This window comes from Nelumbo nucifera, chromosome 4 (genome assembly GCF_055504915.1).
Source record: "Nelumbo nucifera cultivar China Antique chromosome 4, China Antique-T2T, whole genome shotgun sequence".
Lineage (NCBI taxonomy): Eukaryota > Viridiplantae > Streptophyta > Magnoliopsida > Proteales > Nelumbonaceae > Nelumbo > Nelumbo nucifera.
This window is the reverse complement of record NC_142652.1, coordinates 86,680,529-86,694,890: the sequence shown is the minus strand read 5'-3', so window position 1 is coordinate 86,694,890 and position 14,362 is coordinate 86,680,529. Positions and strand designations below refer to the sequence as shown.

The 14,362-nt window shown below is 37.6% G+C and overlaps 1 protein-coding gene across 1 annotated transcript; it reads left to right on the top strand.

Moving 5' to 3' along the window:
* Nucleotides 1-3,547: 3,547 nt before the first annotated feature.
* Nucleotides 3,548-5,773, top strand: LOC104613280 (uncharacterized). The gene has a single exon (XM_010281030.3). The coding sequence runs from the start codon at nucleotides 4,247-4,249 to the stop codon at nucleotides 5,450-5,452; it is 1,206 nt and encodes a 401-aa protein (XP_010279332.1). The 5' UTR covers nucleotides 3,548-4,246; the 3' UTR covers nucleotides 5,453-5,773.
* The last annotated feature ends 8,589 nt before the right edge of the window (nucleotides 5,774-14,362 follow it).

Sequence of the window (14,362 nt, the reverse complement as noted above, 5' to 3'; positions counted from 1 at the left end):
GAGCCTAACAGAATCCATCAATCTTTATATAGGAACAAAAAGAAAAAGGAATGAGTTGGAAATGGGCCTTGATCTACTGCATGCCACGCTGTGTGATTGGTTATATAGGCTTTTAGGCACAACGTGCCAAAAAGAGCAGATTGGGAATGTTTGAAATTATTCTCAAAAAAATAGAAAGAAGGAGAATGCTCTGCTCTCAAGTCTGAACATGTTCACACGCTTTTTGATTTTAAGAAATTTCCCATCTCCTTTAGAGAGTTGAGACACTACATTCATTCCTATTCCTAGGTTTGTATAGACTTTGCCAACTATGCTATGAGATTGACATCTCTTTATTGGTAGCCCCTGCATTTAACTGCGTTACCATATTTCATCAGGTAGTAGAGGAAATGCCATGTTCTCCATCAACAATCAAAATGTTCAATTTGTAATCCATTTGAGTAATGCTTTCAAAAACTTTTTGTTCTTTGCTCAATTTAAAACAAGTGCTTATTCGTTAGGGAAGAAAATCTTGATTATATATATATTGTAAATTTAGAACAAGGTTTTTAAAATCAGATCAGACGTGGAACTGTTTTGGGGTTTGGTTCCTGAGTCGAATGGTCCAATCTTTCAGTTTGAATGAATGGCCCATTCTAACCAAAAAACAAAAAAAAACAAAAACAAAATACGGCAAAAAACTATTGTCTGAGTCAGCGGTTCACTGACCAAATTAACAGTTTTTGACCAAAAAACAGTTATGGGGTGAAACGGAATCGGTCAAGTGGTGATTCATGGTTTTCTGGTTCAATTGTCTGGTTCAGTCCGATTTTAAAAACACTAATTTAGAAGGCCAAAATTTGGAACCGGTTTTACTCTGTCTTGACCCAGACCTGATCCATTAACAGCCCAAAATAGTTGATTTTTTAGACATCCTAACAAATAAGGGTGTCAATGAACCGGTTTTGGATTAGACCCCACTCAGTCCAAAATCAATTTGGACGGATTGGATAGACCAATAAGGCATATTGGATTGGACCAATCTGGTCCAAAATATTTATTAGATTAGATTGAACCTGGTCTGTTGATAACAAATTTATATTGGATTGAGTTGGATTAAGCCAATTATCTGGTCGATTGATATAAGATAAAAATATATGTATCAATGGATCGGATTTGAGTTGAAACCAATCTAAATCAAAATGAATTTGAATAGCCAGACATTAAATTGGACCAATCCAAATTAGTTCAAAACATTCATTGGATTTTAAACAAATTCATCTATAAATATCAAACTGAAAATAAAATTAATTTGAATAGATTGCACTGATCCATTTGTAATAGATTGGACCAAATCCAGTCCAATTGACACCCCTACTAACAAATTCATCTATAAATATCAAAGTGAAAATAAAATTAAATCTATCAATCAAAATGCGTATGATACACAAATTTTTGTATCGTATGTATCGATATTTTAAACACTAAACTTCATTGAGGCTTTATAATTGTATTTTTTTGTCTGCTAGTAGATGTGCTAGCTATGTGGTTGTTGTACGTGTATGTCTCAGGTCTTAAACATTCTCTGCTTGTCTTCAAGGTCATACCACATTCAATTATCCCATTATGTTCAAGAAAAGCATCATTTGCACTTCGGGAACCAATTTTCTTTTTTTTTTTTTTTTGAGATTTTGTAAATGAATTTTAATTTTAAAAGACAATTGAATTATTAACTAGCTAAATAAGATGATGAAGTACGAGCTAGCCTTTACTCATGAACGACCCCATCTTTTGCAGTTAATTTTTGCATTGGGAAAAATTTTTAAAAAGAGAGAAATTATTCAGTTGCGCATTGTTTAGCCTTTTTTAGGTATATGGGCATTGTATGTATAGGTTCGAATTTGAAGAGAAAATCTTATATATTGCTAGTATTTCTATGGCCTAAAGTCTAAACAAAGAGAAATGCTAATCATACTATATTATAGCCTTGGACCTTTTCTCTTCTCTTTTATAAATTTCAGATTTTTTTTAATTTTAGTAAATAAATTTTAGCTATATTATTATTATATTTCCTTTTATTTTATAATACTACATCATTATTAATCATGGTTTTTAAAACTGGACCGGATCGGACCGTCGGACTGGAAAAACCAGGAACCGGTCACTTGATCGGTTGCATTCTTCTCCAAAACTAGGATTTCTCAAAAAACCGTTGATTTTGGTCAGTAAACCATTAATCTGGGCGATTAACCATTTGAACCGTTTGAACGGTTTTGATTTTTTTTTTATTTATTATTTATTATTTTTTTTGTCAGAACGAGCTGAACAATTGGGACCCGGTAACCGGACCTCTGACCGTTTCGATTTCCGGGTCGGTTTTAAAAACCATATTATTAATAATCATATATCTGAGATTTTAGAAGAAATTTCAGCTAAAAGAAACCTGGCTCATGTTTGACGTTTCTCATGTAAAAATTAATGTTGCTAAAAAGGTAAAACCACCAAGATCATTTGCACAAGAACAAGAGCACTCAACCTTCTGATCTACTTGATGGTTGGGCGTAAAGGTGGGCTCCACTGAAATTTTATCGGATGTGGGTCTTAGATGTTGGTAGACTTTGGAGTAGTAAATATCCAAGCATTTAGGCTGTATTCGGTTTAAAAGAAAAAAAAGTAGGTAAATATCCAAGCATTTAGGCTGTGTTTGGTTTTAAAAAAAAAAAAGGTAGGTAAATCTGTATAAAGCATTTTTTCTTTCTTTCAAGCCAAATACAACCTCGGCTTAATTTATATATAAGCAATTCATAAGTTGATTTGGATGCACCGATCCAAATCTCCGAGACACTGACAACCAAACAAGGTCCACAACCATGAGGAAGATGACGGCCTCCCTGGCTGATGGAGACCGGGCTGCCATCCACATAATCAAATCGTGCTCCAAAACTAGACAACGACGAAATATGGTACAAAAAGAACTCCACTCCTCTCAGTCTCTCACTCCATTTAACACACCATACTCCGTGTCTCCACACATTAACTCCCAACTCTTACTTTTGCATTCATTTTCTTCCCCTTCTGGCTTCTGAGTTCTGATTGTTTCTCTGACAGACAGACGGACTCCTCCCAGCAAACCATGAAACTCGCCAAGTGGCCATTACTCCACAAGAAGCCACATGATTCGCTAACCACCCCCCCACCTAGCCACCTCCACCATCACCCAACTGATCTCTTTTATTATTAATCCCCATTTAACCTTCTGGGCCCCACATCAAACTGGCCAACCTGATGTTGGCCCCACCCGTCCTCAAATAATCACCGTAGATGTATGGTCGTCCATGGTATACTACCTTGTAGCTTGCAGGTGAGCTGCGTGGAATAATATTTATCCCCCGTCCCCACTGCAAGAAAACATGCCAAGGAGAAAGAGACCGTTGGTGTCCCCTCATACAAGGACCCTTATCCCATGGTGCCTCGCGTCAAACGATATTTGTCCCCAATAATATAAGATCGAGCTGGTGGGAATACGACAACACACTCTCCGGCTCGGTACCGCCACCTGCCGGTATGGGTTACCGGCTAACGCTTCCCATACTTCTCCCGGCATATGACGTGGCTCAAATCGATTACGTGGCATTTAGAGCCGCGGTTGGTAGTGGTGGTGTGTCTCAGTGTCTGGTGACTGTGCGATGGTGATACCAAAAGGCTGCTCCTCCCTCTCGGGCACGTCGTACGCTCACATGGGACTCGCGGGGGGTTGGGATCCGATGAGCTGTGTCTCGAGCCTCAGGTTAGGATCACCACCTAGGCTCGGAGAACCGTTTGCCCTCCCGAACCTATTCCCTAGGTAAGAAAAACAAGAAATTAATCAAAATAGATAAAAAAAAAGGAAGTCTTCGTAGCTGCTTTGTAGTTGCAGAACTCTAGAAGCAGTAGTCCTTGCCTCCTTGCGCCTTCTCTGAGAAGCCAGAATAATGAACAAGCGAACACCGTAGAGACCAGAGAAAAAGATCGAAGAAGAAGCCTAATCTTCTCTCTCAAGATATATCTGTCTGTCTTCCAACTATCTCGCTCGAGTCTTGCCCATTGATGCCGTCTTCAACTGCTTCGCCATTAAAGCATTCACGCCGTCTCGCACGAGAAATCTCACGGAAAAGTTGCAGAAAAGGTCATCCCCTCCACTTTATAACCCCTGTAGTCCCTTTGCGCCAATCTAGACCTTCCAGGTTTCCCGAAATCTCTTCTCTCCAAGCTTCTGTAGGAGTTGGAGATGATGCAGAACAGTGATAGACCACCTCTGTTCTCCGTTATCCATTTCTTAGTTTCGCTGTACATTCCGTTATGCGCATTTGCCATATTGGATCCTCTTGATTTTTTAGCCTTGCAGTCAATTCGGAAATCCCTAGATGACATGCCAGGCTCCAGTTTTTTCTCCTCGTGGGACTTCACTTCCGACCCCTGCACCTTCGCCGGCGTGCTCTGTCAAGACGACAAGGTAATCGCTTTAAATCTCGGCGATCCCAGAGCCGGTTCTCCTGGCCTGACCGGGCGTCTCGATCCTGCAATTGGTAAACTTTCAGCATTAGCCGATCTCTCCGTAGTTCCTGGTAGAATCATCGGCACTCTTCCACAAACACTATCTCAGTTGAAGGACCTCCGGTTCCTCGCCATCAGCCGGAACTTCCTTTCAGGCGAGATTCCGGCTAATCTCGCCGAACTCGGAGGCCTTCAAACTCTCGATCTTAGCTACAACCAACTCACCGGCTCGATTCCACCATCAATCGGAACTCTACCTGCGTTATCCAATGTCATTCTCTGTCACAATCGTCTCTCTGGTTCGGTCCCTCCGTTCTTATCGCAATCCCTAATGCGTCTCGACCTCAAACACAATGATCTCTCCGGCACTCTCTCGCCTACGTCTCTGCCTCCGTCGCTTCAGTACCTCGCACTATCTTACAACGGACTTACCGGGCCGGTGGACAGGCTACTATCCCGGCTTAACCGCTTGAACTACCTGGACCTGAGCATGAACCAATTCACAGGCATCATCCCGGGCAATCTATTCACATTCCCGATCACGAACCTTCAGTTACAGAGGAACGTGTTCACCGGTCCGGTACTTCCATTGGATCAGGTAACAATCCCGACCATTGATCTCAGCTACAACCGACTGTCCGGGGAAATATCGCCTCTGTTCTCGACCGTCCAGAATTTGTATCTGAACAACAACAAATTTACGGGACTAGTCCCGGGCAGCTTCGTTGATAGGCTATTGGCTGCGGGCATACAGGTACTCTATCTACAGCACAATTACCTGACGGGAATCCAGATTAATCCGGCGGTCGAGATTCCGGTGAGCAGTTCACTCTGTTTGCAGTATAATTGCATGGTCCCGCCAGTGCAGACGCCTTGCCCGCTGAAAGCAGGTAACCAGAAGACGAGGCCGACATCGCAGTGTATCGAGTGGAGAGGTTAATGAATTAAACTAACCGTCAGAGCAGAGGAGAAAGAAGAGTTGCCGATATTCATTAAGTTAAAAACTGATTTCTTTTTTCTGTTAAATGTTCTTCTTTGCGAGAACTTTGATTCATTAATTTGCAATTTTTTTTTTCTCTTGTATTTGGCGATGATAAATATGAGTGGGAAGGTGATGAAATAAGTGGCTGTTACTCTGTAGATATGAATTGGCCGCGATAGGTGGAATTCATGTCGTCTGAGCGAATTCATTTTGTAAACTCTGGTTTCATTTAGATTTGAAAGGATTCCATCTATTGAATTATTGTGTTATAATTCCAAATGTTTTGCTTCTAGTTACAGTGGAGTCACCAGTGAAATACAGATGTAGCTTCATTATCCTGACTCATCTTTCTCTCATTTATGCATGGATTGGAACGACGAAAAGCACTCATCATTCAATTCCACATGCTTACCTGCACAGTGTTTTATTTTATTTTATTTTTTATTTTTTGATAAGATTACAGAGTGGTTGATGATGCATTGATGCCATGCATCATGGCTGTCTACTCTATATAATGGGCCCCTTTTCATGAAAAATCATTACAGTAACAGAAAAAATTAACAAATGTGGTTCAGCTGTGTCAACCCAACAAAAAAAAAAGAAGAGCTTAGAAGAAATTTCCAATTCTGGCAGGATAATGGAAGAACCCATTTGTCTCAAGCTCTGTTACTTTGTGTGCTGTCTTGAATCTTGATTCATGGGGTTAGTTGAATGGTTGGTTCAGATCATGTGCTCCTTTTGTACACTGAGCTCTACAACTTCACTAATTGATTATTTATATATATGCACATGTAATGTATGTATGTTTCCATTTATTTGATTTCTTTCTCCAGGCTAGCTCCCAATGGAGGAACCTAACTTTCAGACTTTGAACTGAAAATTTTTGCTAATTTTTTCTTCAACTGACATATTTCAGATATTATTTGTACTCCATTTGCAGAGAGTTTTCATTGTAAAAAGGTTAAAAAACCTTTTTCAGTCGAAAGTTTTTCCACCAAATTTACATTGAGAAACGTAAATAATCCTAGCTCCATGAGAACAATTGTAGCTTTGCCTACTTTAGTAAATAATCCTCGATAACTACTCCCTATGTGATGGTCCTCGTTATTCGAGGTTTGGATTAGAGTGACCACTGACCACCGCCACATTAATTGAATATAGGCCATAGGGTCTCTACTCTAGTATTTTGTCATGGACCAAGACCCATTTCCCCTTTTGGGGTTTGCAAAGATACTCCCATAGGATAGATGAAGAATGGGATTGTTAGTTAAAAATTAACCCTAATCAATGACAAATGTTTTACATTTTATGCTGTTGCCATAGTTGTAGTTAATTTCTCCATTTACAAGTGAATTTCTTTGCAAAGAAAATGAAACCGATAGGGTTGTAGATTGACCCTCTGGGTTGAGAACTTGATGACAAAAGGGCCCACATTCATTTCAACCATGTAATGTCACATCACATATAAAAGTCATTTCATCTAGAAAAATTCATGAATACGATTGATCATTTATGCTTTTAGTGAAAACATCATCTTGATTAAAAACAACAATTTATATTGATCGATCCAAAATGTAAAATGTTTCGGGTAGAAACATGGTAAATGGATGAAAATTTTTCTAGGAATATCACCAAAGTTATTAAAGAACTTATCCTCCATACTGTCTCTCTCTCTCTCCCACTTTCTATCAAATCAAACGCAACCTTTGTGAAGGAGAGATGAACGAGTAGACATGCTTAAACAAATCAGAATAGTTTCTCAAAAAGAAAAAATTGTCTGGTCTAGGTTTTATTTAGTCACGGTTCACAGTTTGATGTAAAGGTATAAATGGGGCCGTGTTATCCTGGCTAACACGGCCCATATATATTTATATATTAGCTATAGCTCGATTTACAGTCGGACCTAGGCTAAGACTTGCCTTACTGATCATTCTGGCCCATGGCACGGCATGACACGACACAGATTTGTATGGACTCGGGCCATGAAATGTGTTGGGTTGACCTCTCAAACTATCTCAAAGGAGTGAGGCTGGCCCGCACTTTGCATAAACCACACACTCGCCGTGTCGTGCCGGCCCAGCAGGGCCAGTTTTATAGCTCTAAGTTTGATGGTTCACAAAGAATCTAGGTCTTATGGATCATCACTTTCTGCAATCGTCCAACTGCAAAATAAAAATTGGGCGCCCTGTTTAATGCATGTGTAAACCTTAATTATTTCGCCTACATAACGTTTCAAAACAGCAGCGGCATTATAATATAATATAGTTCTGCCACAGCTACAAATAATTCCCTTATTCTAAATCTCTTGATATATATATATATATATATATATATTTTTTTTTTACATAAAATTGCCTTTCACTTGAGTACAGTACTTTTAAATCGTTAAATTCCAGTACTTCAACTAAACAGATTCTTTCATGCAAATCAGTCCACAGGGAATGCATGTCGGGTTAGTTGATCTCTTTTAAATAATTAAAATAATCCATCATCATCATCATATAAGCCTTATCTTAATTATTTGAGGTTGACAACATGCTTAGTCTGTATAGTATAACTGAATTAATATGAGTGTTTGTATCGATCTTACTGTAATCCTTCAACTTGTGACAGATCACTTCGTATTTGTGGGTGTGATAGATGATGGTCTTTTTAGCCGATGGCTAAGCCCTCTTGATCTCCTTTCTCTCATTTTATCTCATACTGGAATTACTTTTAACTTCCTTCCAATGAATTATAAAAATGGCTTTAATATTGTATATTAGGATTAAAATGAATTAATATTAACTTCCATGAGAATTTGAACATATGACACTTCAATACTCGTACAACATTCAAACCAATCTCACCAAGATCACAGAGGAATAGGTAAATTTGGATATCCTTCAATCAGATCAGATTCAAATTCAGATGAAAGAATTTTGTTTGCAGCCCTACATAAACACGTGAGAATGATGCTGAATGAATAGGGTTCCATTGTCAATATGTTTCTTCTTTAAGATTTTGGTGTAGCATTCTAGCCCCTAAGATAGGGGTGATCATGGGTCGGGCTGGGCTTTGCCTTCATAACAATGGGCTTAGGCTAGGCCCAGGCCGCATTATGGGCCTAAAGATATAAGCCTGGGCCCGATCTAGGTCGAGCCAAGATTCTGGGTCTAATTATTAGTTCCAAAATTTAACAACTATACATTTTTTTTTTTCACTTATTGTTGTGGAGACTATAGTACCTGTAAGAAACTTTAAACTTAATATCAAGATAAAAGCTTCTAACATAAAAGAAATTAAATAATTATACCTTATAATTTATAAGTTTCAATTGGTGGTTTTGTGAAATTGGTGAGAGAGAGAGAGAGAGAGCCAAGAACGGGAAGATTATGGTTTAGTAATTTCTATATTTCATTAAATACTAAATTAGAATTTGATAATATCTAGAACCCTAGGATTAAAATCTTTAATTTCCTACAAATCTCTATTTAATATATAAAACATCAATTATCAATTTTTTTTTAAATAACATATATATATATATATATATATATATATATATATATATATATATATATATATATAATTTACAAATATCTGGGCCAGGCCTAAAAAATTAGGCCCAAGCCCAGCCCTAAATTTTGCAGGCCTGGGCCTGGGCTGGGCCTTCACAAAAAACCCAAGCCCAAGCCCGGCCGTGTTTGAGCTTGGCGAGGCTGAGCCGGGCCAGGCTGATGAAATGATCACCCCTACCCTAAGATGGTAGATTGGGCTTTGCCTAGATCATGTTCAACCATCAGAGTAATAGAAATAAAATTGGGGGAGGTTATAGGTTCAGACCCCACGGACACTGAGGTGGTAGAATATGTACAATTTCTCCAACTATTTTGTAGCCGTTGAGCCTAGCTAGGTAGATGAGCCGAGGCCCTTATCTTTATGCCACGGGCTAGTGATCACTTATTCCATAATCTCGTATACCTTTGTCATCTACCCAGTCCTGTGTGTGTATTATCTTTCATGCCCGGGATTCCAAATCTTGTTAATTGCTACATATTGCATTGCCTATCAGCTTCTGATTTTGTTTTTTCTTTATTTAAGGGTTGATTCCTTTAAGTTGCTACCAAGTTCAGATAAAAGTAAAAGTAAATTCGAGAGAAGCTGGTAAGAGGTCTAATGAATCATATAAAACCATACAATGTGATGGTGGTATTAATTAAAGTATAGCCCAAATTTATCTACCTTCTTATTATGGTTTTGTGCTTTTCATAATGATAAATATCTTGTGGCATGCATTTTAAAGTTGGTTGAGGATTAGGGCTGTCAATCAACTCTGATACTTTGATAATCGATTTGACTCCGAATCTGATTATCCAGAATTTACATCCGATTAATCAGATGTGGATTTAATCCCATCCTATTTGATTAAAATTCAAGTTTGATAAAGATTATTATTTTATGTATATATTATGTATAATTATATATAATTAATAATTGATAGATTTAATATTTAATATTTATATATTTATTATATTATATAAGTTAAAAATAATTAAGTATTTTAAAAATCTTTTTTTTTTTTTAATTTTTGGCCATTTTATACACAATAAGATAGTTGTATATTAAATCTGAATTCGATTCAAAATCCAACATGATAATTGGATGCAGAAGCGAATTTAAGGGTTTCATAATCAAATGTAGATGCAAACACAACTAGCTCCAGTCCCAATTCGATCTGTTTACAGCCCTGTTAAAAGACAGTATTGAAGTGGTATTATCACTGGTGCAATCTGTTTATGGTCTGTTTGATTATTGTGACTAGGATGGGAAAATGGGAATATTCCCATTAGATTCCCATTTTCAAGTGTTTGGTGGCCGAGACAGGATGAGAATTTCTAAAACATGGGATGTGGGGTTGTGCTGAAATGGTGTGACCCCGACGAGAAAAAATGTGTTAAACATGGTATTTTTTTTTTTATATATATATATATATAGATCTATCGTTCTAGACATTATGTTCTTTGTTCATAGTAAATATTATTGGCAATGTTTCTGACTTCTTTCTTTTTATATGATGGCATGCCATATGTCCCATAAAATCTTGTGCAATTGCATATGGTTGTTTTGTTTTTTGTTTTTTTCTCTGTTTCTTTCATCAATGGCATATGATTCTTATGAGCATGCTAATAGAACTAAACACTGGAAAGCAAATTTTGCAAGATAATTGATCTCAACAACTAAAGTACTAAACACAAAATCTCAAAATAAGAAAACAAAATTTCCTTTTTCATTCCATTATTTCTAGGCAACCAAATGGACCATTAGCGTTATCTTTGCAAAGGATGGAAGTCTTTGGTGGTGTAATCGGACACTATGAATGCTGTTTTAGCCCTTAATGCATTTGACTCAATGGTTTTATGGTGCTCAATTAAATCTGATTAACCCTATTTTTATCTACTTTAATCATGGTTTTAAAAAATGATTTGGAAATGGAATCGTTCTGGCCATCAGTTTCTGGGTCAACGGTTCGATCGTCCGGTTCAAATGGATGGCTCGTTCTGATAATAAAAATTAAAAATAAAAAAATAAAAAACGGCCAAAACCGTTGAATAGGTCAACTGGGCGACGGTTCGACCGCTTGGGTCAATGGATCGTGGACCGATTCAATGATCTTTGGCCAGGGAACAGGTTTTGGGTAAAATGAAACTGATTGCTTGAATGGTTCCTGAGCCGAATGATCCGACCATCTTGGTCAACGACGGTTCAAAAACCATGGCTTTAACTATGTGTATTTTATTTATCATATCAAGAGCTGAGAACTGTATAGCACATTCGATAGCCCAGCTAGCTAAATTTATGTAGTATTGTATGGTCGTGGAATAAACCACGTGCCTGGTTGAAACATTATGTAGCTTCTAACTCTCATAGTTAGAGTTGTTAGTGGATTGAATTAAATTCGAATAGGGGTATAATCTAAAGGGTAAATTGTTGAAACTTTCCCTGATAATTACAATTACCTCCCCTGAATTTTCTAATATAATTGCAAGTAGACCCTCTTTGTTAGAATCTTTTAAAAAGATGGATGAAAATATCAAAATATTCATGCAGTAACTTTTGATCAAAATGTTTATTCTCCAAATTTCCTCTTTATATAAACCGCTAGCCCAAATTCTTCCAATCTCTTTTTTGAATTTTTTTTTTAAATTTGTTCTACATATGCAATTCGTTTTGTTGTTTATGGAGTTTGTATTGTTTTTTTTTCTCTCTAGAAACCAGCCTCTATGTTAATTCTATGGGTATTTTAGACATTTTTGTGCTTTTTATTAGAGGATTCTAACAGAGGGGGTCTACTTGCAATTGTGTCAAAAAGTTTAGGGGAGGTGATTGTAATAATCAAACTTCAGGGGAGGTTTCAAAAATTTACCCTAATCCATAATCCAATGATAAGGATCTAAGACATCCGAATTCAGTTTGATAAAAAATGTGTATTTGTTGGGCTTTTGGCAGGAATTGGGCCATGGGCTGAGCCCTGCCCATCTAAAATTGTAGTTAAAGGTCTATTGTGCTGATTACACTCCAAAGTGAGAACTAGGCCGACCAGGCTTAAAGCAAGTATTGTATGAAGGCTCTACTCGCTTTTCAAGAAATTACTTACCTGAATTAATGCACTTATTCAAATTAGTATTTCCTTTGAAACACATAATTAGGTAAGTGCATTTATCTATGTTCTTTTGTTTCTCAAGTAAAGAAGACAATGACTGCTTTACTCATAAAAAGCCATTATTGAAAGAGACAATTTTGTCCCATCCAAGTGTTGGTAACTTCCCCACCTAAAAAATTTATGTACCCAGTACTCACTTTGGGAGATGTGTGTCACTTACCCGGGTAAGTCGTACCAAAATAAATAAATTTTATGTGGATCTCACATAAATCTGAAAAAAAAGCACCGATGCCTTGGTCAATGGGAACCAAAATCACATTCACCAACTTTCCCCCGTCTTAAAATCCAAAAGACGAACAGGCCCAAAAAAATAAAAAGATAAATTGATGATACCACACGTGATAGTGACAGTCAATGTTTTTGAATTTGGACCAGATAGGGAATCGTTATGGGGACTAGTTCTTGGGTCAAACGGTCCAACCGTCTAGTTCGAATAGATGGCCCGTTTTGGCAAAAAATAGAAATAAATAAAAAGGTAAAAAAACATTGTTTGGGTCAATGGTTCAACCGCCTGAGTCAACAACTTGTTGGCCAAATCAACGGTTTTTGGCCAGAAAACAATTTTGGAGTGAAACAAAACCGGTCATTTCCAATTTTCCAATCTGACCATCTGGCCCGGTCCGGTTTTGAAAACCATGATTACAATTGATATTCAAAATCCCGTTTTATGGTAATGGCACTGTCCTCCCCTGAAATGACATTTTAACGAAAAATGTATATGCCAAACTCAAAAATTTTGAAATGCCAATTTTTCCCTTATTTGACATTAGAGGGGTAAGTACAAAAAAAAAAAGTTGTACAAATAGCATGTCCATAATAGAGTACCTTTGATATTTACAAGCATAATAAGCTAAAAAGACTCGGGATCTCTTGCCTAGGCTTATCCACGATACACCACCCCCTGTGAATTGGAAACATCTCCCCCTGCATAATACTATGTAGAGGATGAGATGTTCTCCGGCAGGAGATCCGGGCTCAGCTAGAAGATGAACAAAACCCAAAGTTTGAGCAAAACTCTATCGAATTTGTAGCAGGGCTTTTAGAAACCCCTTAACACACAAGAGAGGGAAGACCACCCCAATAGAGGTTTTACCTTGAAGCCGCACGAAACAACCATGTCAAAGTAATCTTCTTCTTCTTCTTATCTTGGGTATAGAAATAGGCAAACAGCTGCGAAAAGCTGTAATAAGGGCTTCCGATTTCCCCTGGAAGACTTTTTTTTCTTTTGCATTGAAAATCTGGTACATGAAAATTCAGTTTGTTTATTTCATATAGATACCAAACAAACCTAGCGTTTAACCATTAAAAACCGAAACCGAAACCGATATTCTCAAGTGTTAAACCCACATTTCTTTATTTCATTTCATACATTCGCTTTACAAAATTAATCGTTAAACTGCTAGGTTTAACGATTTACATGACTGATAGAAAAGTTTTGAAAAGTAGACAGAGTATTTCTAATACGAGACCAGTACAATTAATGTTTCTATCCAGCATGAGGTCTTCATATTGCCATTCAAAGTGCGGGCCAGCCTCCCTCCAGTTATAGTGGGAACCCAAGGGTCTCTGAAAAACGATATGGATTGACCGTCCTTGATCAGCCAAAGTGAGTTTGTTTTCAGAGAGGGTAGAAGTTTGTAAGCCTGTTTCCACCACAACGAACTAGATCTCTTCTTTTTAGCAGAGAATAGGTCTCCACTGGGAAAATATTTTTCTTTTATTGCTTTACTCCCAAGTGAATTGGGTGATTGTTGTAATCTTCAGATTTGTTTCCCAAAGAGTGCTTGGTTCATTGAAGATCAATGACTGAAACCTAAACCTCCCATTCCTTTTGGATAAAATAATTTCCTCCATGTTATAGTGTGCTTCCTTTGTTTGCCTTGATCTCCTTACCACAACAAGTCTCTGGACAGTTTGTCCAATTTGTCATGAACTTTTTTTGGGTAGACTGTTGACATCATGGAATATGTTGGGATTGCCTGAATGACTGATTTCACAAGAGTGGTCATTCCGGCTGGTGACAGAAGTTTTCAACTCCATGAGTTTGTTCTTGCACTTATTTTGTTCACTACATCTTGGGGCGACAGGTGGTGCTTGTTTTGTAAATAAACTCTAGTGCCCAAGTATCTTGATCCTACCATGGAGTTCTTTACTTTGAGAACATG

Bases quoted from the DNA above. Each gene is read 5' to 3' on its own strand.
- LOC104613280 (XM_010281030.3), top strand. From the start codon at position 4,247: ATGATGCAGAACAGTGATAGACCACCTCTGTTCTCCGTTATCCATTTC.